This window comes from Mixophyes fleayi, chromosome 9 (assembly GCF_038048845.1).
Source record: "Mixophyes fleayi isolate aMixFle1 chromosome 9, aMixFle1.hap1, whole genome shotgun sequence".
NCBI lineage: Eukaryota > Metazoa > Chordata > Amphibia > Anura > Limnodynastidae > Mixophyes > Mixophyes fleayi.
In genome coordinates, this window is record NC_134410.1 from 105,663,246 (window position 1) to 105,684,944 (window position 21,699).

At 38.6% G+C, this 21,699-nt stretch overlaps 1 protein-coding gene across 11 annotated transcripts in view; it reads left to right on the forward strand.

Annotated features, from left to right (window-relative positions):
- The window catches only part of GAPVD1 (GTPase activating protein and VPS9 domains 1), a 61,834-nt gene that overhangs the window by 30,733 nt on the left and 9,402 nt on the right, over window positions 1-21,699 (forward strand). For 3 of the 11 annotated variants that reach the window (XM_075184810.1, XM_075184798.1, XM_075184806.1), the window contains 11 exons: window positions 217-369; window positions 470-643; window positions 6,213-6,353; window positions 6,480-6,614; window positions 6,717-6,836; window positions 13,157-13,309; window positions 16,811-17,172; window positions 18,567-18,654; window positions 19,978-20,055; window positions 20,140-20,262; window positions 20,765-20,894. In XM_075184810.1, coding sequence (XP_075040911.1) covers window positions 217-369; window positions 470-643; window positions 6,213-6,353; window positions 6,480-6,614; window positions 6,717-6,836; window positions 13,157-13,309; window positions 16,811-17,172; window positions 18,567-18,654; window positions 19,978-20,055; window positions 20,140-20,262; window positions 20,765-20,894 — 1,657 coding nt within the window. The remainder of the gene's footprint in view (window positions 1-216; window positions 370-469; window positions 644-6,212; window positions 6,354-6,479; window positions 6,615-6,716; window positions 6,837-13,156; window positions 13,310-16,810; window positions 17,173-18,566; window positions 18,655-19,977; window positions 20,056-20,139; window positions 20,263-20,764; window positions 20,895-21,699) is intronic. The other 8 variants (XM_075184802.1, XM_075184807.1, XM_075184801.1 and 5 more) reach the window with 7 other exon arrangements.

The window sequence follows — 21,699 nt, forward strand, 5'->3', positions numbered from 1 at the left end:
CACTATCTTATTATGCCCTTACTTTATCCTGCTGACTACTTGCAAATATGTGTTCATACCAGTATCAGACCTCCTTGACGGCATGCAATTGAATGATTTGGTTTTTTAGCCCTTTTAGCATTGACAGACAATGTAAAAAAATAAATAAAAAACTCGCCTTTTTTTGAGAGAGTGAAAATTAAATGTTTTGTGATTTGGTTGGAAATGCCAATAAAGCAGAAGAGGAAAATCCGTGTTCAACAGGTCCCTCAAACCGATCCAATTCTGTTTCATCCCTGGATCTGGAAGGGGAGTCTGTGTCGGAGCTGGGAGCTGGGCCGTCTGGCAGCAATGGGGTGGAGGCACTACAGCTGTTGGAGCACGAACAAGGTAAGCGGAAGACCTGACAGTGTCTCTTGTGCTTTTTGTACTCTGTTAATAAAGTTTTTTTAGATATTGTTGGTTGAATCCTTGAACATTCCCACTGCAGCTACCACGCAAGACAATCTTGACGATAAGCTGCGCAAGTTTGAAATTCGGGATATGATGGGGTTGACGGACGATCGCGATATCTCTGAGACGGTTAGCGAGACATGGAGCACTGATGTTCTTGGCAGTGACTTTGACCCCAACATTGATGAAGACCGGCTACAAGAGATTGCAGGTGAGAGAGGATAATTGTAATGTCTGAGTACTGTCAAGTCTTCTGATGTCCATGGCTCTTACAACATGACTCCTTAAAATCCAGAACATTTTCCTGGAAGATTTGAAATGGATTTCCACCTTCAGACAACTGTAATTGATTACCTTGTATTGCCCCTCTCTGGTATGTTTTTTTGTTTTGTTTTCTAAACACATTCAGTTATTATTTTTAGCTTTTATAACCAACATTCAAAGTAATTAATTTGCATCGCCCTTGATTGCAACATAGCTGATACAATTACATCAACTGAGTAGTTTTGTGTCATGCAAAGTGACAGTGAAACAAATGGCTCTGCTTAGATGCTGTAAAGCTCTTTGAAGAACAGAAGAAAGAAAGATAAAGCAATATATTTTGATATGTTTCCAGAAGTCCTGTGTAAACCAATATTAAGTTGTTCAGTGTTCTCCCCAGAAAATGTTGCCAGCCGGGTGGCATTAAGTAGCCGGGTGGGGGCAGTTGTAATACTTTGCAATAATATTGAAAAATGTTTGAGGTTCTTGCCCACACCTGCCAGGTCTGGTCAGACTGGTGGTCAATGGTCACACACTGCTGGCTGTAGTGCTCACATAGTGCCTGCTCTAATAGGAGAAACAATGGTTTATTCTGTTATAATAGGACTCTGTTGGGCTCCAAGAGCCGGGTGACTAGTAAAAACAGCCGGGTGGAGCACCCGGGAAATAGTTGCTGGGGAGAACACTGTTGTTTAATGGTGGAAAACCCCATTTAAAGAATTTTAGCTCAGGTCTTCAAAACACATGGCAGGTCTGATTGTTTGTACTAAAACATATCAAACCGTCATCATTATACATTAACTACTGTAGATTTTACACAGGAAAACCTAATAAATCAGGAAAAACTACAGTATATTGGCTATAAGCTCCACCCATGTGACTTATTTGTTTTTTTTCTGTACATTAATGCATGTATCAGGAGTTTATGGTGACAAAATGCATTAAGATGAAGTCTTGTTGCTTGAGTTTAATATAAGGTCTTGGCACTTTGACCAGACAAGAAAGATGATCAATCACTGATGTCACAAAAGGAATTCTCGGCTAGGATTATATTACGTCACTGACATTGTGTACAGAATTCTGTATGTTGCTTGGAAGTGCTGAAGGCATTACTGCTTCTACTCTCTTTGGACCTGTGCATGACATTCATATTTTTTCTTGTGTGCTCTTTTGCTTTTGTGACTGACTAGCACACTCTAGTGGCACTTGTACATGATTACATTCACATACTATTTATTTGTTGTATAAAATGAAAGGCCAACCTAAAGGTTAGGCCAGGTAAGCAAAAACTTATTTCCGTTTCTTACTAATACAGGCAAATTGTGTCTACATGAGGCATATTTATCCAGACATTAATTCACTTTAGCAAAATATTTTAAGTACATTACTTATTTAACTTGAGAGTGCACATATGCTGTATGAGTGTACTTCTTAAAAACGGCTGTCTGGTTAAAAATTGGGCCCTCTGGAAACCAAGCCTTTTATTCTGTCTTAGTTTTGCAGGGTACGTAAACAAATCTGGTAACATTTAATAGGTTGCGGACTTTTCGGCATTATAAGAATGCACCATATGTGTCTTAACATTATAATGTTTTTTTTGTTTTGTTTCCAGTGTTTTTATTTTGCTCTTGATGTTACAAGCAGTAATGTGCTCGCTGCTATTGACAACTTGTATGCCCAGTTAGTTGAGAGCCTGCTGGTTTTTGTTCTGAAATGCTTACTCATGCCTGCTTCCCTAGGTTGTCAGGCTTGAGTTACCTAGACTCGTGTTGTCATATTTAAGTGCCAGTACATCAACAGTTACATACTGTCAGATTGTGGTAACTACATGACCACTCTTTCCATCAGTCCATATCAACACCTATTAAACTCCATGTTTAAACCAACCAAATGAACTGTCCAGATCATTGTCCACTTTAGAACGAACACTGATAGTTTGCTGCAGATGTTCTCTTACCACCTTGATATCAAGAATGTCTGTCTAGCTTTCATCATCATCAGCTATTTATATAGCGCCACTAATCCCGCAGCGCTGTACAGAGAACTCACTCACATCAGTCCCTTCCCCATTGGAGCTTACAGTCTAAATTCCCTAACATACACAGAGAGAGAGAGAGAGAGAGACAGACTAGGGTCAATTTGATAGCAGCCAATTAAACTAGACCTATGTTTTTAGAAGGCTTTAGTCCAATTCCTGAATGATGTTTTCTACTTCCTGAGCTCTATAGACAAGATCAACTTTCCACATTGCTTTTAAAACTAGGTTACGTGAATGTCTCTATATAGCTGGAAAAGCAATAGCCTGAACGATGGTATCGTTTAGGTACCCATGACATAACCAATGGCATAACCTAACTCTGACAGTTTGTACAGGGTATTCTTCGATAAACTTTACACAATTTGGCCACTGTGACAAGAAGGCCTCTGTTTTGCTCTAGATGCTTATTGCATATTTGGCCTTTGGAAAAAGATGGTAATTTATTGGAACCAGAATGCTCACCTTGATACCACAGCACAATGTACATGGTGGAAGTGATTTCTGATGAAAAAGTGAATCAGCGCTGCATCTTGACAATAGTGCCCGCATATAAACTTTTTTTAAATTGCTGCTCTAGACTGAGGGAACACAAACCAGACCACACAGAGAACTGTCAGAGAGAATTCATGTTGCCTTAAAAAGGTGCAGAGCTGAGCATTTGGTTAGAGCATTTCTTAAGGCCGGCATATTGGAGAGAGAGAGAGAGACACACACAATCTGAGTGTACTGAACCTTTGATTTATGATGGATTACAAGCAATCTCCTAATGTCAGATAGAACAAACTGACATTTGAGGTAGACATTGCTTTATTAAGGCAAGACATGGAAAAGGTCAGGGCTTTGTACTACAGTGCTAAAGAAGACTTTATCATACTTGGAGGAGACACAGTTCACCATCTCCAAAACATCCAGTGACTTTTCCAAAACACATCCTGCTGTATTGAATGAAAGCGAAGATCTTAAAAACAGTTTGAGGACTGGTAGCGCTGATAATGTCTTAAGTTTGCCTCTTTAGCCAAACTTAAGCAGAATAGAAATTGGTTTTATGAATTATAGAATGCATGAAACACATCTTGTTTGAACATTTAGTGGATTTCAGTGCTATAATAAAGGGTAGCAGAACTACAGACACTGACTATTTATCATTTTGGGAGATATTAACACTATGTAAATAGTGTTAAAATACTATGATTAGTGGATTACTGGAGATCAACTAATCCTAAACCACAACATTTGCTGTTGGTATGACTCGGAGGTACTTCCATCCTGACCAAAAAGATATACTCCTTTCATGCTGCCTCTTGTGGTTCTGTATCTAGATTACTAGATTAGATATGGCCTTTGAGTCTTGGCCATTACTGAAATGATTATCTTCAACAGAATGCCTGGAGGACTATGCAGCCACTTAACTTTGAATCCTTAAACTTTCCTACAGAAAAGAGACTGTGGATTGAATATGGAAACTAAACTCCAACTGATTTAAAGTTCCCCCATGTCTCAGAGTACCTTCAATAAGGTGCTGTAAATTGTGTTGACGCAGCTGACTATCATATTTGGGAAGCTTTCAGAGGTTGTGCCTGGGGAAATTCTTGAATTGTCGCCTACCACTGGTCAGGAGGAAAAAGAACGACAAAAGGAAGTGAAGGATAAAGGCTTATGTGTATCTGGCACTGAGGAAGTGCACAAAGAGCTATTGGAGGCAGAATGTCTACACACACTCTTAGTAAAGCAACACGCCAGCAACTATACTACACATGTCAACATCTTTTTGAACATGCTGCTAAAGTGGGGAAGCTATTAGTAGTGTTAACAAGGGACACACATTTGTCCATGGTTATCCCTGCTGTATATAATGTGTGACTTATTTGTAACAGGTCCCAGAGCTGTAAATGCCTGTTTTGCTCAGACTTGTACATAAAACTGGTCACCGTTTCCTATGAGGAAACGAAGATATATATATATATATATTAGTTTAAATCTACATATCTTCAATAAGTCTAGAAGGTGCTGAGATATTAGAGGCAGATATTACTGTATGTCCAAAAAAGAAGAGAGCAAGAGAAAATATGTATAGAGGGGCACTCAAAGGGTTAAATTATTGGATATAGACAGTCAAATTGAAAAAGATTCAGTAATGTATTACTTATATAGGTCACATTTGTGTTGACTTCATTAGATATTTCTGGATGGGTTTACCCAGTGCGGTCTACAATTCTCTAGCAGATATTACTGTACATGAAATCAAACAGGCTGCAACTGATGGATTACAGTGTGTGTGGATTGTATACAAATCTCTAACTTGGACACAATAATAATTATTAAGCTTCTTTAGGTTTATGGACTTATGGTCCCGAATTCCTTAAATAGATATAAACCCTGTAAAACCTGCTGAAAGCTAGAGTAAAAACAGGAGGTTGCGTTAGAAACCTTCCTCCTGGAGCGACATATGTACCAGGGTGCCCATTATCGCCTACTTTACGTGCGGTATCATTGAATCCCTAATTCAGCTAATACTCAATAATACACAGTGGGATTCAGGGCCTGATTCATTAAGGATCTTAACTTGAGAAACTTCTTATTTCAGTCTCCTGGACAAAACCATGTTACAATACAAGGGGTGCAAATTAGTTTTCTGTTTTGCACATAAGTTAAATACTGCCTGTTTTTTCATGTAGCACACAAATACTTGATAGCTTATTTGTACACTGAAATTTAAAGTTGATATTTGTGCGCTACATGAAAAAACAGTTAGTATTTAACTTATGTGCAAAACAGAATACTAATTTGCACCCCTTGCATTGTAACATGGTTTTGTCCAAGAGACTGAAATAAGAAGTTTCTCAAGTTAAGATCCTTAATGAATCGGGCCCTCAGTCTTTGTGAAATAGAAGAAGTTACCAGTGGCTTCGGATGACATACTAATATTTTTAGTGGATACTAAAAGGTCTATGCAAAATGTGCTTGGAATAGGGAATCGATTTGGTAATTATTCAGGATTCAAAATTAACCTGGACAGATTTCTCTGATTTCCAGAAGATGCTGCAGTACCACACAGCCCAATATTCTTGTGTTGGCTAATTTTGGCTAAACCATTCAAATACTTAGGTGTAACGATAGGATTAAATGCAGTTCATTGAATCTTTTGAAATCTTTAACATAAAATAATTTTTCTATCATTCATACTCTTTCTGCATTTTAATTAGGGGAATTGGTGGGTATTGACACCTGTAACTGATTTAATGCATTTGTCATATAAAAGGAATCGTGAAGTGCCGTTTATAAACTGGAAAAAAATGTCTTGCTCATGTATTTATGGTGTTTTATTTTGTTGTTGGACATGTTGTGGTCATAAGTACAAAAACTATATGTACGTTTTCTAATGACCATATTTGGAACATTCAAGGAAGATTGAAACTAGCCTGATGTCTCTCTGGTATGAAGTGGTGCTCATTGTATGTTGATCATGACAATCCCCTTGTAGGCGCCGCTGCAGAGAACATGTTGGGAAGCTTGCTCTGCCTTCCTGGCTCTGGCTCTTTACTGCTTGACCCCTGCACTGGATCCACCATATCGGAGACCACCAGTGAAGCTTGGAGTGTGGAGGTCCTTCCCAGTGACTCCGGTGAGTCTCGATGCTAAAGCACTGTTTGGTTCTCATGTGTAGAACACTGCAGTTTGGCCTCCTAAGGCACAGCAGACCATTAGAACAACAAAACCTCTTGATGATGCAGGGGTCCTTTCTCCTTAGAAGCACAAGACTTGAAGCAAGAGGAAAGGCTGCAGGAATTGGAAAGCTGTTCTGGGTTGGGGAGTACATCGGACGACACGGAGGTGAGAGAGGTTAGCTCCCGCCCCAGCACCCCAGGACTCAGTGTGGTGTCAGGTAAGATAAAGTTCTATCTTCATTTTCATGATCAACAAATCCCTTTGATTTAGAGTGTAATATTTCATCGGAGACCTTTTTCTGAACATCCTCTTTTTCCAGGAATTAGTGCAACTTCAGAGGACATCCCTAACAAGATTGAAGACTTGCGCTCGGAGTGTAGTTCTGACTTTGGTGGAAAGGATTCGGTAACAAGCCCTGAAGTGGAGGACTGTGTTCATAGTAAGTATCCTTGTTCAGGCATACATTCAGTATGTGTTGTGCTGTAGTCTTGTGAAGTAGAAGATATTCTAGAAGGTAGATGGAGTAAATTGAAGGGATGCAGATAGCTGGAATTGATGACAAAGCAAGCACATATATATAGTGTAGAATAACTATTAGTAATGGTATATAGTGTAGAATAACTATTAGTAATGGTATATAGTGTAGAATAACTATTAGTAATGGTGCAAGAACGAACAGTAATTAAAAGTGTATGCATATTTACAGTACCTAGAATTGAGGTGTAGAGGCCTTAACATCTGGTGGATCTTAAAGGGATTGTTTTATTTTGTTTCTTTTATTACTACATCACAATTTTTGTTTTATTAATATACATTGTAACATAGGTTATTTGTGTATTTGATTTTGTTTATTTAATGCATATTAGACTGGGCAACAGGGGAGGGTGTGCATATCGCATGCCATCAGTGAATGTTCTTCATTGGGTACCAGGAATGCTCTGTGTATTAGACTGGGCACCAGTAAAGGCTGTCAATTAGTCTGGGTACCAGGAATGCTCTGTGTATTAGACTGGGCACCAGTAAAGGCTGTCAATTAGTCTGGGTACCAGGAATGCTCTGTGTATTAGACTGGGCACCAGTAAAGGCTGTCTATTAGTCTGGGTACCAGGAATGCTCTGTGTATTAGACTGGGCACCAGTAAAGGCTGTCTATTAGTCTGGGTACCAGGAATGCTCTGTGTATTAGACTGGGCACCAGTAAAGACTGTCAATTAGTCTGGGTACCAGGAATGCTCTGTGTATTAGACTGGGCACCAGTAAAGGCTGTCAATTAGTCTGGGTACCAGGAATGCTCTGTGTATTAGACTGGGCACCAGTAAAGGCTGTCTATTAGTCTGGGTACCAGGAAGATACTGCATGTTCTCTGGATCTGTCCCTAAACTATTGCTGTTTGCAAAACTATGTGGGACTGGCTATTTCACGATTAGCTGCTTATTGATTGTTTGGCTGCTCTAATCAAGTTTAAGTGAAAGTAAACAGGTTGTATTTAAATGTTTTACAGTACCTGTGAAGTGAGGCTTCTCCAGGCTGCTAATGACATGCAAATGTAGGCAGAGGGATAAATGGCCAAAACAAGTTATCCTATGTAAAAATCCATAAATAAACATATCCCTAAATGGAAAGTTTAGCCCAAATAAGTGTGTGTGTATGTATAGCGCACACACACACACACGCACCACAATCTCGCAGTGAAATATGCGCACATGTTCAATTTATTTTATTTTTTTCTCAATCGGAAATGGGTAATGGTTTGAGAGGGTTATGCTGACGTACCAATCCGGCTGTTTAGTCACTAAACGGTGACATCGTTTTCCAATTTCACCATATAAGCAAGTTGCCAAATTGAGTCATTCCTGATCACGTGAGGCCCTAGTAGTGCAGTTAGAAGATGACTACTAATGGGCATTGTGAGTAGTCTGTCTGCATTTTCAAATGTGCCTGATGATAATGTTTGGCTTTGGTTGGATAATTATTTGGCAAATCACCTGCTTTGGAGTCACAGCAATATCTGAAAACTACACTGATTATCGCACTCTGTGTGGCCAGGTTAGGGTGTGATCTAGCTTAGTAAATAACAGGTTTTGGGTCTTTTATACGACAAAGATTGAAGGGAATTTGTATGTGTGTGTATATGTATGTATATATATGTGTGTATATATATATATGTGTGTGTATATATATATATGTGTGTGTATATATATATATATATATATATATATATATATATATATATATATATATATAATTTTATTTTATTTTTTTATAAAATTTCCTTCAGTTGTGCAGGTAGGAGATTCATAGTCACTGGCTTCAAAATTTGGTTATTTCCTGGTGGAGATAAGGAGTATGATATTGTGGTGGGATTTTACTATCCTATATAATGTATATATAAAATTTATTCTATATAATATGTTTCCCAGAACATAATGCATATCAGAAGCAACCGTTTACAATGAGGATTTTTCACTTGCCTGAAGTGAGATTCTCTCTGCTTGTTCTATTGAGCTGATGCAGCTGACTATTAAACAGGAGGACAAAGTGATTTTGGAGCTCAAAGCACAAATTAAGATTACACTACAGACATTGTTGCAGTTTAAATGGTTTTCTGACAAGTAATACGAGTATTTACGTTACTGCAACAGTTACAGTTCTGATTGTTTGTTTTAATTGGTCTCAAAAAGATTGCGCGTCCAATAGAAAGGTAAACCTAGCAGTCGCATCAGTCTGTGAGTATTAGGTCTTTGGATAATGATAGCTCTGATACAGCTGTGAGTTTTAGTGAGCCCACTGGTGACCATTTCAGACAGGAACAGATTAACGCAGTGTTTTTATACTGATCAATCGAGTGACGTTCTTCCAAAACATGGAGTCTGTACCGTTGGCCCAATATTTAGCCGTTTAAGTGGACAAGGAGAGGCAGGGCAAACACAACCCCCAATGGACATTGGACAGGACACTGTAAAATAAGTTGCGTTTAACATCTGAACAGTTCTATCATTAGCTTCCATTTTAATTTGTTTAATACTGTTACTTACTGTGTTGTGAGCTTCATTACACTTCAGGCATTTCTCAGATGTTTGTGGTGGATTGTTTTTTCTTTTTCCAGTGATGCAACTCTGAATGAATCATCTACTTGCAATCCTGTTAGTTGTGAACCATGGTGGGGTACATTATCAGGATAAGCATTTGACTTTTCCCTTGCAGTATTTGCAAATAGGTTCTGCAGTAGGAGTTGGTTCAAAACTGTTTTACCAAACTTTAAGTTAAAGCCTAAGTGAGATTTTTACCCAGGGAAGGGCCGTTGCTTGACTTTATGTACCTGTTCAAAGAGTGGTTGAATTGGGCCTACACTTACCAGCTGTCAAAGGGTTTATGAAAAAGCCAAAAAGTGATCTCTAGGTGTTCAGATAGAAAAGAAGCCCACTTTGTGGTAGTTGACCATCCAGTAAAATCCAGGTTTGGCCACTTACCCAAAGTACATAAAATTTTGGGCAGTGTGTTCTGTACGACACTTGTGTAATATATCTTGCCCATTACATCTTATGCACATTATTATGTATCATTATTGCTGTACTTGCATTTATGCTACTTGTACGTCCTGTATTTTCCCTTTGCTTGTTGGTCCTCCATGTCTTTGCAGTATGCTATATTTTCCTATTGTACAGCGCTGCAGAATTTTATGGAGCCATAAATAAACCATAATATTAATGATAATGCAAGTGCTAGAATTTATCTTGTAAAAACCCTTTGAATGTAGCATTGTATTTTCATGACATATAGCATTTACAAGGGATATATAGGTGTTTTCCTTTTAAGGAATATGATGTGTGAGATTACCATGGTTTCATTGTTGTATGAGATGTAGCTATTTTATTTACTTTTGATTTTTTTTTTCTTCCATTTTCCTATTCTTTCTGTTGTTTTTGGCAGTTACGGTTGGTATATACAGTATGAGTCTGTATGGAATTGAGGTATATATATTGAGTAAAGATTGGCTTTGTTGTGTACACATACATTCTATTTAGACATTATTAAGGTGATCGGTATCATAGAGTACATGTACTGAATTTTGGATGCTGTCCTACATTTCTATACGAGTGTGTGTTAATAGGGTGGCTCTATGACAAAGAGATTATGAGGTCAGGCTTTAAAGAGTGTTTACAGTTTTTGATCTAAGAAGTTCCCGTGTGCAGTTTCTTTCAGTGAGTTAATGGGGATATTTAATTGATTAATGAGCTATGTACTTAGACTTTTCCATACTGAAAGGGATTTGTCGAAAGTGAAGCCCGATTTTACCTATACAGAGCTCAGATTCTCATCAGTTAGGTGATGGGCTAGTGAAATTAGAGGGAGAAGAGGTCTTTGAGAAGATATTGGTCCAGATGTTCATCCATGAAATAACAATCTTTTGAGACAATAGGAATTCAAAACGGACTCTGTGGCCTTCTTCCTGTTTGTGGGGGGTTTATGTTTTGTTTTTTGTTTTCGTTTTTTTGTTTAGCTTTTCCTGTTTAGTGTGTAGTGTATTGCGGAGCCTCTGAATCAGATAGATGGTATCTTGTCTAATATTATGCACTCTTAGAATACCCTTCTTTATGCACCCTTAACTCTTACAACATAACCTGGTTGATCTCCATACCATGGCAAAATTAAATCTATTAGGCTCAAACATACTTATTTTCCCATGCAACATGGTTTCATTGATGTCTGTCCTGTGGAATAATATTGCTTATTTAGTTATGAATGCTAATAATATACACTGGTATGCAGCATTGTTGGTGTCTGGCACCTCCCTTCCTTTTTGTATTATGTTTTCTGCAGGTGTTAGAGCTTTGTGTTAATCACATTTAATAATGTTTAATTGTTAGCTGATGCAACCAGATTACAAGCAGATCATGTACTAGAACTGTACACAGAAGCTCCTAACATATTTATGGGGTCACAATAATAAAACGAAACTACACATATTTTGTGCAAATATTAGCTTTGTTACAGCTGATAACTAAAGATGGATTTTGTCCTTTAACGATTGTTGACTCTTTTCATTGCATAATTGTTATCTGCAATCCACACTAGCTCCCAAAAAGCTCTTGATAGGGGAACTCCTTTCTTTTTTTAAATATAAACAAATCTCAATCGATAATGAACATTGTCAGGGGATAATACTTAGGTATACATAGCAAGGATGTCTTAAATAGGGTTACTGTCTACCTGTGAAGATATATGTCAAAGATCAGGATGTAGGAGGATTAAATTTGAACGTTTTGGCATTAAAGAATAAACAAATTAAATCTGAGTTTCTGTGCAAGTTTTAAATTAAATTTGTGACATGTAACTGGATGGACTTACCTCGCCACCCAGTCTGTTCGGGGAAGAAGGCTGGAGGGATGTTCTTCCTGCACAGTTTATCTGGAGTTTTTCTCACTGTCGGTAACAGACTGTTATTGACCACTCCTACTGGTGTCACCTGCCACCAAACACTCACTGACTGCGAATGCCAACTGTGTAATAGTCGTAGGAGAATCTCGCTGCCACCGATAGGCTCCTTCGCCGCACCTTGAACCGTTTACTTCTAGGGTAGCGGGTATTGCTGCTACAGCGCTTATTTGCTGTGGGTGGTTGGTATCTCCTGACTGCTTGCCATGGATCAGGACTACTGGGTAGTGGACGTCAGGGAACGGATTAGTGTAAGCTCATATCTGTTGGTCACAGGATACAGTAGATAATAGGCGTTGGGCAGAATCTTCAAGCGGTGATGTTTGTTTGCTCAAGGGGTTCGTACAATTACCATTTCACACTAGTTGGAGGTACTAATGATCATCCAGAGGTACAGATGGTATAATACATTACATTGGCAAACAGAGCTCTTTATATACTGTTTCTGACATGGCTGTTGGCAGAGGGTAAACCAGTCCCCTTTCCTACCTGGCACCAGTCTGAGATATTACATTCAATCATTAACATCAGGATGTAATATGTTCTCTAACTTTTAAATGCAACTAAAACTTAACAAAATTTACATCAATCTGTGATTTCCTAAATTACTTGCTGTCAGGTTTCCTATCTCTCTTAGACAGTCTAACAACCACAAACCCCCTCCTGTGCATTCAGGCTAAAAGAGGTCTTGGTCACTCACAATTGAAAGGCCTAATTAGCATGGCATTTCCTTTCTTACAAAAGCACATTTCCTCCAACATCTGCCTACTGCATCAGAAATCAATACATTTCTAATGCAAACTTCAGTACATGTGCAGCGATATACATTGGTGCACTGTGCCACTAATTGAAATACATTTTATACAATAAGTTATTTAGAAGTGATCCAGCCACAGGAAACATAAGTACTTTACAATAGGAGCAGATCCCACAGATTTAGCAGTGTTGATTGTAGTAGGAGATCTGTGCTCTCCATAAAGTGAGGTTGCAGTAGAAGGGCAGTGGTGCTGTCTAATGCTTAACTTCTGCATCTCTGTATTTTATTCTGAGAGGGAAGCTGTAACTGGAAAATAATTCCTTTGTTTTAGAATTCTAATTCATATTACTTAATAAAGTTTTTTACCTAAGCTCCCAACAATATTTCTCCCTTAATGTTTTCCTGATTGCTTCAGTTTAAATGTAGTATGCATTGGCCATATTTCTGGATATGTTGGAACTTGCATGGGCCTTATAAGTATTGCTGTTTCCTCAATCATACTCTTGACTTTATGGAAAAATGCTCTACAAAATTGTTAAACTTATGTTGTTTTGTTTTTATTTTTAGTGTTTCAACAGAGACAGACTGCGGGCCCCATTCAAAAAAAGACATGTAATGTGCCTTGTTTATTTCCAGGCGTTCATCATATCACCTCTCCTCCCACCCAGACAGAGTCCCTGTTAGCCATGTTTGATCCCTTAGCTCCAGCATCTAGTGAAGGTAAATCTACACACATTTGTCCATGTGTAATAAGTAAATGATATTAAGGGGTGTTTACTTCCGTTTTAATACTACTCTAATAGAACATGGGTTAAAATTGTGTACATTAAAAACGTATTCAAAAGAAACAATGCTATACATCTCTACTTTACAAAACAAACTGTAAATCACATGCAAAAAACAAAAGCAAGCTTTGCAAGTAAAACAAATGTGTTCAAATGTAATGTGCCCAAAATCCAATACTATTACTTATGAGCAGAGAATGGAAAGGGGGGACATGATAGAAACCTTCAAATATATCAACGGTTTTAACACGTTACAGGAGGGAAACATTCATCAAAGGAAGAGACGTATTAGAACATGAGGACATGTACTGACACTGGGGGGGATGTAGGTTCAGAGGGAAAATTAATTATCAGAAAGGGTAGTGGATAAGTGGAATAGCCTCCCATCAGAGGTGGTAGTGGCTAATGCAGTAGAGCAATGTAAACATGCTTGGGATACACATAAGGATATCCTTACAAAGAATAAAGGATCAAATAGGATTTGAGGTTACCATATGTTAAAAAATGGACAGACTAGATGGGCCAAGTGATTCTTATCTGCCGTCAAATTCTATCTATCTATATTAATATTCATTGGCATACCCAGATCAAGATAATGTCATTGACTTAAAAGCACATTACATTTACCAAAGTAAGCATAGGGAAATGTTCATAGTGTCATTGTTTAATTCTGAGGATAAGAATAAGCTGCACTGACCATGCTTGTATAGTATGTTTCTCTATAAGAACAGATGGAGAATGAATGGTCTCCCCTGCCATATGACCAGAGGGATGTTGCGGCCAGTATAGGTCTACTACTACCATTAACCTTAGTGCTGCTGTTTCTCTGTGACAGTGTAATATGGTACAAACATATTAATCTTCCATTCAAGGCAGACAGCAGCTGCCTTTTCCACAGTTTCCGTCCTGGATGATGTCGCTAGTGGGTCTGTCTCATTAGAGGAGTGATCACTAGACAGCAATTGGTTAACCAGATTCATCCCAACCTGGGACAATGTCATTTTCTTTTTTTAATTTACATAAAACTGATTTACCCTATGCTTTCATTTTAAGGCCAAATTTATACAAGAGTGATATTTTCCTGATCCTTTTATGTACGTTTATTAATCTGTAGTAAAACTAAAATGTAGTTTTAAGACCAAAAAATAGTTTTAATGTTAGATTATTCTTAAACTTCTTTTGCCTTTTAAACTACCGTTTCTGCTTAAATACCAACAGTTTGACAGTTTCATTAGCTTGCAAGTTGCTTGGTAAACTAAAGCAAAACAAAAAATAAGTCCAACAAGTTACATGAAAAAATTAGACATTTTTATTCTGCAATATTTGAGAAGTTTGAGTTTGTGCAGTTACTGTAGCCCAATGTTTTGTATCTTTATTTTTTTTAATTAAATGTGTTGATCAACTGCTTGGACATAGAGGGTCTCCAGGCAGTTTTTTTTCAGGGAGTTGGCAGTGATATGGTGGAAAATGAGCGCTTCCTTGAGCAGTAAGGGTAAAATGGAGATCGAGGGATATAATGAGTGTTTTTTTTAAATCTATATGGACGTTGCGGCTGAGGTGCTAAATGAAGTAGGAAGAAATACAGTTATGTGGGAGGAGGTGGTGACTTTTGAGATCCCAGGAAGATGACGGTTTTGCTGCGGGTTTGAAAAAGTGGAGATGTTGCCTATAGCAACCAATCAGATTCTAGCTGTTATTTTGTACAATGTACTAAATAGGTTGCTATAGACAACATCTCCAATTTTTCAAACACGCAGTTTAGTAAATATACCCCCTAGAGTAGCACATCTGCTTTTATCCACTGAGCTAGCTGGGACACCATCATCTACCTGGCCTCACATCCCAGTAAAACCAAAAGCTTTTCATACGATAAGATAGACATATGCCCAGCTTACAATATTACATCATGAGATCTCAACATATTTTGCTTCAATGAGTTTTATTAACCCCATTGTTAAATAGGAAACAAATGTCATTTGCACCAGGAATGAGGCCAAAGTACGGCTGGCTCCTTTTTAGAGAGGACAAAGTCAAAGGTCCAAAAGGCAATATCCAATATTATAGAATTGCTCCCACTTATCCGAAGAAAGTTCAGGGAAAATGCAACTGAATCCTGGCATAGACATGAATTGCCAACAACAAACCAGATTTATAATAATACAATGATAATTTATAAGCAAACACAATGCTATCTCTTTTCATAGGTTACATGTGGCAAACTAAAATCATGTTTTAACAGTGATTCACAGATATTCACACCAGAATGAGCAAATAAGTGCAGGGAACCTGGAATAAAATACACATTACAAAGCATGCACTATGTCAATTTACAGAAACATTTCAAGTTTATTCAAGCAATGTGAGTGTTAATACTTTCTGCTGATTACTAGACCAAGACCATAATTCATTGTTTTAGCGGTGATTCCAACTGTAAGGTCGCCATTCTGGAGAAGACATGTGAGAGGGCAGTCTCCTTTCAGTTGAATTTGGGGCATTCAAATTTATCATATATATTATCCGGACTATATGCAGTTTGATAACTCTTCAAGTATTTTATATTATTCTCAAAACATGAGCTGTTGGGGAGGTTGAGGACTGGCGTTAAGAAACACTGCTCTAAGGGGTACCTGGTAAACATTTATTTGCATGTGGGGTACAGTATGGAGGATAACCTTTTGTGACTTATAGGATAGGTCTGTTTTTGGACAAGTCTTGCCTATCTAAGGCTCTTCCCCTGTCCCTGTGCTGCCATGAGCCAATTATGTAAGTTGTCGGTATAAGGAGAGGGAGTCTTCCATAGAAGTGCATCTATTGAGCTCTGTGGAAGGAACGTTGACAGACTACCTCTCCCTGCACTGACAGCTCACCACATGACCGGCTCGTGGCAGCAGTGGGCTTCAGTTAAATGGTTGCTGAGACCCTCCCTACTGCATGTGGTTGCTGGGAGTTAAAGGGAGGCATTGTCCAAATAATGAACATGTCCTTTAAGACCTGGTGGATGGGTTGTGTGTGCTATAGAATGTGATGATGTCAGTCAAGTTGTTTCAGGACTTTGAACATGAAAAGAGAATGAATTGGGTAAAGCTGATGATGAATATCTCAGTTTGATGCATCAGTCTGGTTAGTTATTTAAATTTTTACTCATTTCTCATATGAACACTATGGGGCGTATTCAATTGTGAGCGTTAACGCTGAAAAACGAGCGCTCTAAAAATGTTAATATTGCGCGCGAAAAGCGTTAATACGGTAGTTTACTCGCGGAATTTCAGCTCCCAGCTCAGGGAGCAGCGAGCTGAAATTCCGCGAGTAATTACCGTATTAATGCTAAGATTTTTCGAGCGCTCGTTAACGCTAACAATTGAATACGCCCCTATGAAGTGTATATAATGCAATTTTATCCAACACTGTAGAGTCTTAATTCACTGTTTTTTTTCAGTGGTGCGGCCTAAAGTACACTATGTTCGTCCCTCGCATCCGCCTCCTGATCCACCCATTCTGGAAGGAGCATTAGGAGGGAATGAGACCCGCCTGCCCACATTTGGCTCCCACATCTTTGTTCCCACGGACTCTGATGCCTATAGACAGAGGCACTCTTGCCCAGAGAGGTTGGTGCGCAGCCGCAGCTCTGATATCGCCACATCCCTAAGGCGGCCAATGAGTGATCCTGGCTGGGCACGAAGAGCAGGAACTGAAGAGAGAGAGCTGCCACCAAGCACCATGGCATTAGGAGCGTCTGCAGCTATCCACGCCTCGCATTCTTCATCCTCTTCTCCAAGCAAGGACTCCTCAAGGGGAGAGGTGTGTCTCCTGCATCACTTGAATCAAGTTTTATTTTTAAAGTGTACAGTATTTGTTTTCGAACCCAAGCAGAATGTAACTGATTTGTCTGAGGTTGGAGTAGGGGATGCCTGTTAAATATTCTAAAAACTCTAAAGATCCCCCTACCCTAATATTTCCATTAGGGTGTCAATTGCCTATTCTAGCCAATATCTGATCAGGAAAATATGCTTATTGATTGGTATAAAATGCTGTTGGACCTTGGATAAGGACTTCTCGCACTGTTAGACAAATGCCAACCACACTAGTGGTCCAGCGGGATTCGGCTCACTAAGAACCAAATCTGTCTGATTTGGTCTCATACCTGTGCCTTATTTGGCACAGATCTTGCCCGATAGAGATTAGGACAAGCAGACGGGTGGATTTGCCCATGTATAGAAATCATACTTCTTTCACTTTAACAGATGTAATGCACTTCATTGCATAATCCGTATTTACCATAACCAGTATTGGCTATGCCATGTTTTGGAAAGGGGCATTTCTTAAAAATATAACCCCACAGTATAGTTTAAATAGCAAAATAATATGCAGCTTAAGGTGCCAAATGTTTGTCATTAAAACAGTATATATTGTAGGTAGAACAGACTATGTGCCCTTCAGCAAAGCAGGAACGCTCCTCTAAATGAGCTTTATTTCACCCGTTCATTTAATTTGAACCGAAATTTGGTTATTTCATGTAGGTGGCTCAGTCATGCTTACCATAAGTCCTAAGCATGGATCGGCCACAATCTGTCAAAGTCCTTCCATTAGACAGTGTAGACCCCACAGACGTCACCATCTTGAATTCATATCTAGACATTTTCCCTTTAAAACCAGGTGTTTTTACAGAGAAGTTGGTATGGGCTGTCACCAAGCAGCATTTGCTCTGCAGTTTTGAATTTAATGACCCGCAGTGAGTTTGTGTGGTCGTCGGGAGTCCGTTCTGATGACTCCCACCCTTCTCCACCTCTAGATATCAGATAATAAAGCAAAGTGCTTCTGCCTTCCGTTGACGAGTGCAAATAGAGGTGGAGACAGGTAATTTCAGCACACAAATATAGGAAGAGGTCTTATCTGGAAAGACAACAGGAACAATGGTGGTTCTCTAAATGGGCTGTATTCTTTTTTTATTTTAGGAAATGCTTTCACAAAATGTGCAGACAATCTTTCTTGCATATCTTACAGAAATCTATTTCACTGGATTTTAAAATTCCTTTGAAAAAGTTTTAAAAATGAGTTGCGCATTTTTAATCTCCAATAGAGAATGTGAATTCTAAAAAAAAAAAAAAATTACTACATTTAATTTAACTTGATCCTGTTTTTGACTATAATGTAGCAGAGATGACATTTGTAGTAATTTTGATATTTCTGTTTAGCTAGAAGACAGGAAAGACAGCGATGATGAGCGCTCGGACCGTAACAGACCATGGTGGCGGAAACGGTTTGTGTCTGCAATGCCAAAAGGTAAAAACGCAGCGCTGTAGAACGCTACAGGCTTTCAGTACTGCAACTAACTTAAGTTGTCCTGTAGAACAGAAGCAGGCAGCTGTTGTAGAACAAAGTGTCGTCCCTGGCATGCTGGGACTTGTGGTTTTCAAACAGTTAGGGAACAACTGGTTACCCAAGTCTGCTCTAGAACTTGTAGATTTAAACTTTCTATTATTACTTGAATGCAGCTGTCAGTCCCAGACGCCAACAGATGTTAGAGGTGGGAGTGGTAGTAAACACAACTCCTGAAAATATTGGCCACGTTTTGTTTTTGGGTCCAGTCAGCCACACAGTTCTCACTGTTAGGGATCTCCACACCAGGCTGCCGTTAAGAGACGGTAATGGTATTTTATGTCTATGGATGACATTATATTTTCCATAAACGATAAATACTCGGACTTTACAGCCACTTGGTTTAGTTGGATGAGGTTTAAAGAAACAGAAGAATTTAAAACTTTTTGCAAAACCTGCTCTGTTAGATTGAAAGCTACATATTAGAAGACCCCAAGAGTTTCTCATAACTCCAAACTCCCCCCCCCCCCCCCCCCCCCCCTCTTTCCCACCTTCCTTTCCTCATGTCTTATCCCCTTTCTTTCTTTTTGTCCTTGTTCGGTACTTTTCCCCAAGTCATATGATATGTTTATGTGAATTTATTGGTAACAACAAAGGGGGCAAAAAAAAAAAAAAAAGAGAGGAGGATACATTGAGTTTTTATCATTCATGTCGACTCAGATGCCCATGATTAGACTTTCATTGCATGGATCTTCCATGGTTTTTTAACTTATTTCCAATGTATTTTGTAAGACCTTGTACATGATTGTGCAGTTCTGATCTGTCTTTTGCATCTTTTTGAATCCTCTTTGAAATAAATAAAGAATTTATAAAAAGAGACGGTAATGGTGGAGTGTACAAGGTGATGGGTGTCTAACTTGCAAGGGCTATACAAAGATGTACAACCCCTTTTTAAGGGATGTTATAGTTGATATAGCTTATATGTGAGATACTGGTAGCGCCTTAGTTTAGGCAGTAGTCCTCAGTTTTGTAGATCTCCTGATGGGAAGCATCGGTAGACTAACTGCAAGTCATTCCAAATTGATACCTTCACCTATGCTCCTCTGAGGAGATCTACAGAACTTTCTGTTGAGACCTGAGTACAGTGATGTAGACAAACTAGCCTAATTATGGGTATATCTTATTCCCTTACTGCTAAGCTACACAAGTGAGAAGTAAATGAACATATATCACCTGAATTCCTGTACTTTCTATTGTCCTTCATATTCTGTGTATTTCTCTTCCCAGCTCCTATTCCCTTCAGGAAGAAGGAAAAGCAGGACAAAGAGAAGGATGAACTTGGACCAGACAGGTTCTTGATGCCAGGTACAGGTCCAGTATCTGAATGCTGTCTAGTAAATGTCACCTGATCACATTAGCTCTGACCGTACGATGGTTTGGACCTTTCAGATGATGCAGCATCCAGACTGGGCTCTCATTCTCAGGCAGCGGAGGACATTCTTGATAAGTACCGGAATGCCATGAAGAGAACAAGTCCGGGCGATGGCACTGCTGGGTCTTACGAGGCAGCAGGTAAAAATAAGAACAAGCGTTTGATTCCTGAAAAGTCGCCGTCATCAGACATTTCTCACTTTTTTTTGTTTTAGGTCATGTTTTGAGAGATAGATAGTGATTTGTACACACTAAGCAACTTTTGCTTTAATTACTACATAACTAGCTTTAAGGAAATATTTACATGACCACCTTCAAGAAATCAGATTACTTTCATGGATCACCTGACTTTATTTACAGATTTGAACCTAAATATTTGAATTCCATTTTTGGAGAAAGGAAGAGGGTTTTTTTTAATAATTAATATTATTATTATTATTATTATTATTATTATTATTACTACTACTACTGTTTAGGAGAAATTGGCATCTCCATGTTTCCTGTGGTTTTTAGTTTATTTTTTTTGCCTTCCATTAAATTAAAACTGTTAGAATCTAGAGCATGTTACAGTTTATGAAACTGTATAGTTTCACCCTCACTACCTCTGTTCCTGTGTTGTAACCCTGACAATCCTGTGATGTAGATGTGGTTGGCGATGGAGAAAGTCTCCATGACTCTGCTAGGGATGAAGCGATGCAGAATATGACCTCTGATGACCTCCCAGATTCTGCCAGCCAGACGGCTCATCCGCAAGACTCTGCCTTCTCTTATAGGTATTTGTAAACCGGTTATGTTTCTTGTGTGCAGAAACGGAACTAAAAGTAATGGCAGTCAATGCTGCCTGATCACTTTTTCATTGACAACATTTAATTAAAGAAGATATACATAATTCTGCAATGGACTTTTTTTCTTTGTTGTCCGTTTTACATTTGTATATTCTTTGTTTAAATCTTAACATTATTCAGCTGTTCTTACTGAAGCTCAGTTGAACCATAACCACAAACTACCCAATTAGATAAAAATATATATGATAGCGCAAAACTCAGATCAGCACAATTATTTTAATAGTCACACAGAAAAATTCAATACAGATAAATATAAATACTTCAGTGTACACTGATATTGTATATGATAATAAATGGAGGCTGCACAACAGGTCAAATTAAATGACTCAGTGAAAGTCACGACATCACTTAATATCAAAAATAGTACCGCAGTGTGGAGCCCATCCAGGTTTGGAAAAACCACATGGGGTAAATTCAAAATAACAATAGCAACAGACTGGCTTGTAGATTGATTCACATCGCTATATGTATGTAGTCACTATACTCAAATTGTCATATAGAAGTTGGAAAGTCTGAGCCGGCATAAAGCACTGTATTTCAGTGAATTGAGCAGGTGATGCCAACCTATAGATGATGTCCTTTACTCTAGGTGTATCACAATATATAGTCCACCCTGGTTCCAAGAAACCGTATGAGGTGAATGAATGATGCTGACAGCATCTATCTAGCTTCCGAGTTGTTTCTCACAGCTGTATGCGTATAATCACTCTCCTTGAAGGTTCATATGGGAGTG